At 39.0% G+C, this 6,000-nt stretch overlaps 1 protein-coding gene across 10 annotated transcripts in view; it reads left to right on the top strand.

The window, feature by feature from the left end:
- Positions 1-6,000, top strand: part of clocka (clock circadian regulator a) — a 45,625-nt gene that overhangs the window by 15,848 nt on the left and 23,777 nt on the right. For all 10 annotated transcript variants that reach the window (XM_072915097.1, XM_072915096.1, XM_061978111.2 and 7 more), the window contains 3 exons: positions 3,353-3,481; positions 3,563-3,653; positions 5,907-5,963. In XM_072915097.1, coding sequence (XP_072771198.1) covers positions 3,634-3,653; positions 5,907-5,963 — 77 coding nt within the window. In that variant the 5' untranslated portion in view covers positions 3,353-3,481; positions 3,563-3,633. The remainder of the gene's footprint in view (positions 1-3,352; positions 3,482-3,562; positions 3,654-5,906; positions 5,964-6,000) is intronic.

Raw genomic sequence — 6,000 nt, 5'->3', positions numbered from 1 at the left:
AGACGAAGTTATATGTTTTTGGTAACACCTTAGTATGGGGAACATATTCTAAGTAACACAGACTGAGTTTTGAGTTTTTTTGTAAACTAGGGGAACATATTCTAAGTAACAAAGACTTAATTTAGAGTTATTTGGTTAGGGTTAGAGGGTTAAGGCCAGGGTTAGAGGGTTAGTGTTATAATAAGGCCATGCCGAATAAGGCATTAATAAGTACTTAATAATGACTAGTTAAGAGCCAATATGTTACTAATTTGTATGTTAATAAGCAACTAATTAATGGTGAATATGTTCCCCATACTAAAGTGTTACCATGTTTTTTTAGTGGTGCACAAAATGAACCGTGCATGAACATCACCTTGTTCAAAGAACAAAATCAACACAGTGCATAAACTCACAACAAATTACACACCTGCAAATCAGTCTGACTTCTGCTGTTGCCGTATCCGTAATACGCCGATAGGGAGAAGTTTTTATTTACACGATGAGTCAGGTGTGTCTTGACCTCCGCCGAACCCCGGAGCCCGACTCACCGAACCCAGGTTAAGAACCACTGCTATAGATAGATAGATAGTACTTTATTGATACGCTCAAGAAAAAAAAAATGATCAAGCTGACAGCTCCGCTTCCCACGTCTTCAACTGACTGATGAATAGTTGGCAGAGTTCCATTCTGCATTTTAAGATGTGTAGCAAAGCCTGGTGTTTTGCAAAGCTGTCCTCTGTTTGAGCACCTCTGCTTTCCAAAGTGGAAGAACAGAGGTAATACATGGTTTTCTTGTTGGGTGCTCAGGCTCTTGGAACACACATTAATGTAAAACCTGGGAGTCCACTTGAACAGCAGACTGGACTGGAAGGACAACAGCAAAGCTGCATACAAGAAGGGCATGAGCAGACTCGTTTTTCCTGAGGAAGCTTAGGTCCTTTAATGTGTTCAGCAAGCTGTTGGAGATCCGTTGTGGCCAGTGCCCTGTACTTCGCAGCGGTTTGTTGGGGGAGCAGCACCAGCAAAAGGGACTTAAACCGGATTGACAAACTGTTCCGGAAATCCGGCCAAACTATTGGCACGTAGTTGGAGGCGTTTGTGTCAGTGAGGGACATGAGGACACTGGACAAACTGCTCGCCATCATGGACAATCCTGCCCACCCACTCTACTAGACAATTGAGGGACAGCGGAGCTCATACTCCAACTGGCTCTTTTAGCTTCGTTCCCACAGTGTGCGATTGAAGAACTCCTTCATTCCGCACTCCATCCAGCTGTGTAATCACTCGCCATACAGCAATAGATGATATTTGTCTATTTCCTGACCACTTCTATGTTAGTTACCTCTCTTTGTTTATATTATATATTTTCTGCTGGATCTACTCTCTATTTTATGCTGCCCTTTTTTTTTTGCTGCAGCTGTTACATATACTCTAATATTGTACATGGTAATTGGGATTTGTTATATATTGTATAAATTATATACAAATATATTAGTATATATTATATACTGTATATATAATATGTAAATATTACATATATGTTATTGTTTATATGACTACTATATATGTGTGGGAAAAAATATATTAATTTTTTGAAAATCGTGTTTTTTTTGTTGTTGTTTTTTTTAATTTTATTTAATTTTATTTATTTATTTTAATTAATCAATCCAACAAAACAATACACAGCAATACCATAACAATGCAATCCAATTCCAAAACCAAACCCGACCCAGCAACACTCAGAACTGCAATAAACAGAGCAATTGAGAGGAGACACAAACACGACACAGAACAAACCAAAAGTAGTGAAACAAAAATGAATATTATCAACAACAGTATCAATATTAGTTACAATTTCAACATAGCAGTGATTAAAAATCCCTCATTGACATTATTAGACATTTATAAAAAAAAAAAAAAAATGAACAATAGTGTCACAGTGGCTTACACTTGCATCGCATCTCATAAGCTTGACAACATCCATCCATCCATTTTGCTTATTCCCTTTTGGGGTCGCGGGGGGCGCTGGAGCCTATCTCAGCTACAATCGGGCGGAAGGCGGGGTACACCCTGGACAAGTCGCCACCTCATCGCAGGGCCAACACAGATAGACAGACAACTTTCACACTCACATTCACACACTAGGGCCAATTTAGTGTTGCCAATCAACTTATCCCCAGGTGCATGTCTTTGGAGGTGGGAGGAAGCCGGAGTACCCTGAGGGAACCCACGCAGTCACTGGGAGAACATACAATCTCCACACAGAAAGATCCCGAGCCCGGGATTGAACCCAAGACTACTCAGGACCTTCGTATTGTGAGGCAGATGCACTAACCCCTCTTCCACCGTGCTGCCCAGCTTGACAACACACTGTGTCCAATATTTTCACAAAGATAAAATAAGTCATATTTTTGGTTCATTTAATAGTTAAAACAAATTTACATTATTGCAATCAGTTGATAAAACATTGTCCTTTACAATTATAAAAGCTTTTTACAAAAATCTACTACTCTGCTTGCATGTCAGCAGACTGGGGTAGATCCTACTGAAATCCTATGTATTGAATGAATAGAGAATCGTTTTGAATCGGGGAAAAAAATCGTTTTTGAATCGAGAATCGTGTTGAATTGAAAAAAATTGATTTTGAATCGAATCGTGACCCCAAGAATCGATATTGAATTGAATCGTGGGACACCCAAATATTCACAGCCCTTACTACTATGGTACATTTTTAATCTACTTTATACTTTTTGTTTTTGCCCTCTTTTTGTGCCCTTGTGTGCATTATCCTTTCCATCCTTTGTAACTGAGCTACTGTTTGAAACAATTTCCCTTGTGGATCCATAAAGTTTGTCTAAATAAGACACTTTTGCGAAATAGGGGACCTTTTAACAGGGCATCAAAATCCCTTTGTGAAGTGGGTATGAGAAGAGTAACAACCAGCGGATTTTCTGGCGACCACACAGGTACTGACTGTAAGTGGTTCACCAAATAAATGGGTCAAATATTTAGGTTTAAGACCCAGCAGGCTTTCTCTTTTTAATTGGTCAGTGTATTGTGGGCCGGCCCACCTGCACAAGGAGAGTAATAATATATTTAGCCAATGGGACAAACACTGGAAATCAGTCACTTTGAAATGTTTTTCAGTCGCAAGAAATGTGCCAAATTTTTCTGTAGCTGTCCAAATGTATCAATGGCGGTCCACAACACATAAATTAATGTATGGGAAACACTGTAGTGTACTTCTAAAAGTTTTGAACACGTCTGCTGTTAGATTGAGTACAACACAGTGGCATCCCCTCGGGGAAACGTGATGTCATTGTTTCGGGTTGGGACGTGTCTCATGACGAATGCTTCTCCAATCTGGTAGATTCTGGCGTCGCTGCCATGTGTCAGGTTCCCACGCCAGTCATCCATACTCTGATCCAGGACGCCGCTCCTCGCTGCGTCCGCCTTTCCCTCACCATCCCCTCACCGAGCCGGCTGGGCCGTCCCTCAGGTTAGACGACCTACAGTAACTTGTTCAGTCATGGATCTGCCTAATTTATCGTCCATTTTTTCTGATCTTTCCATCTCAAAGGTTGAATCCCAAATGCCTTGCTCACGATTGAAAGACCCCTTCCTGCCACGGTAACCCTCAACAGGATCAAAATGACCTCCAGCATCGATCAGTGAGTCAAACTGAAAGGAAACTGTACAGTAGTACCTCAACTTACAAGTTTAATTGGTTCCAATCAGTCAATGTTTATTTATATAGCCCTAAATCACAAGTGTCTCAAAGGGCTGCACAAGCCACAACGACATCTTCGGTACAGAGCCCACATAAGGGCAAGGAAAAACTCACCCCAGTGGGACGTCGATGTGAATGACTATGAGAAACCTTGGAGAGGACCGCATATGTGGGTAACCCCCACCCTCTAGGGTAGACCGGATGCAATGGATGTCGAGTGGGTCTGACATAATATTGTGAGAGTCCAATCCATAGCGGATACAACACAACAGTAAGAGTCCAGTCCATAGTGGGGCCAGCAGGAAACCATCCCGAGCGGAGACGGGTCAGCAGCGCAGGGATGTTTCTAACCGATGCACAGGCGAGCGGTCCACCCCGGGTCCCGACTCTGGACAGCCATCACTTCATCCATGGCCACCGGACCTGTGCCCCCCCCCCCCTTTCCACAAGGGAGAGGGGAGCAGAGGAGAAAAGAAAAGAAACGGCAGATCAACTGGTCTAAAAGGGGGGGTCTATTTAAAGGCTAGAGTATACAAATTAGTTTTAAGATGGGACTTAAATGCTTCTACTGAGCCCTTATTTCAAAACATGTGTATCTCAAATCAAGGTCTCCCATTGAAATGAATTAAAATTCCATTTAATTGGGGCTTTCCCCCTTAAAACAGCACAATTTTAACATGCAACATGCCTTTAAAAAGAAAAACAAAATGTTGCCAAATAAATATTGTATAAAAACAATACGATACAGTAGTTTTGTGAAGTAATGCAATTTGTGGGGCTAAAAAAAAACACAATTCACATTCAAATTTCTTTTGATCCTAAATCAATTCATAATTTTTGAGAATCGATTTAAAAAAAATGCAAAAAACAAACAAATAAGAAAACAATTATTTTTTGCTTTTTGAAAAAATGTTTTAAGGAATACATTTTTGGAGTAAAAAAAAAAATTATTGTTATTAATACTGTTGCTTTTATAAATTTTAGATTTTCCTTTTTTCTTTATTATTTTTATTTATTTATTTTTATTTCTATTTATTTTTATTTATTTGTATGTTTTCACAATTGCTTTATAAATGTCTAGCCTAAGTATTGGGTTGGAGTTGGGGTTGCTCAATTTTTTTTATTAGACTGATTAAAATTCTGTGTTTTTTGTAAATATATATATTTTTTAATATATATGTTTACATTTTTTATTTATTTTAACTTTTAATTTAATCCAGGCTAACATGAGTCATGCGTCCGCAGCCAAGAGGAGCCTTTGTAACCTGTAACCTGTTTTGAAAAGGTTTTATTATAATTTACAGTATATACCAAATTATATATTACAAGAATTGTGTTGAACCGATTCTGTATCGAATCGTCCGCCAAAGAATCGGAATCAATTGGAGTTGTTCGGTGCCCAAAGATTCCCACCTCTAAATGTACAGCATTTACCTTGGAGAGTGGACTTCTGTTGTATTTCCTTCCAACTGCCAAACACACCATCAGCATAGCATCATATTTTCATGGATAAATGTTCATTGTTTGGATATTATTTTAACATTCTTGGCTGGGCGTTAGACTCATTCTGCGTCAGCAGTTGGCGACACACTCGGTCATGTTTTTGATGATTTCTTTTTTTAATTCAATGAATTTCCATTTTCCCTGTACTGTCATTCACACTCACTCTCTTCCTTCCCATGGTTGGAAAGGCAAAGTTATGTCGATCTCAAGCTATAAGCTAATGACCATGAATTGATTAACGTGGACCCCGACTTAAACAAGTTGAAAAACTTATTCGGGTGTTACCATTTAGTGGTCAATTGTATGGAATATGTACTGTACTGTGCAATCTACTAATGAAAGTGTCAATCAAAAAAAAAAAAAAGATGTTTTGGTGGGATCTTACAGGGTTCATTGTGGCATTTGTTACGCCATCGAATTGTAGGGATGCTTGTAGTGTTGTCCCGATACCAACATTTTGGTACCGATACCAAAATGTATTTCGATACTTTTGTACATAAAAGGGACCACAAACAAATGTCATTATTATTAAAATATATATATATTTTTAATCCCAATGCGGCCCCCCAGTCCAAAAAATTGGACACCCTCGATCTCTTTTAGTGATCTGTACTGTACTTGCTTGCAGACATGGTATCTGTAAAAGTGCAAAATTGAATTGTATCATCAATAAACACCATTTGTCTTGCAGGGATGACAACAGCATTTTTGGGTTAATGGACGAAGATGACAAGGACAAAGCAAAACGGTGAGAAAATATTTTATTTCAGATGTGGTTGTATTTT

Source organism: Nerophis lumbriciformis, linkage group LG18 (genome assembly GCF_033978685.3).
Source record: "Nerophis lumbriciformis linkage group LG18, RoL_Nlum_v2.1, whole genome shotgun sequence".
Classification (NCBI taxonomy): domain Eukaryota; kingdom Metazoa; phylum Chordata; class Actinopteri; order Syngnathiformes; family Syngnathidae; genus Nerophis; species Nerophis lumbriciformis.
The sequence above is the reverse complement of the archived record's forward strand: the minus strand, read 5'-3'. Positions and strand labels throughout refer to the sequence as shown.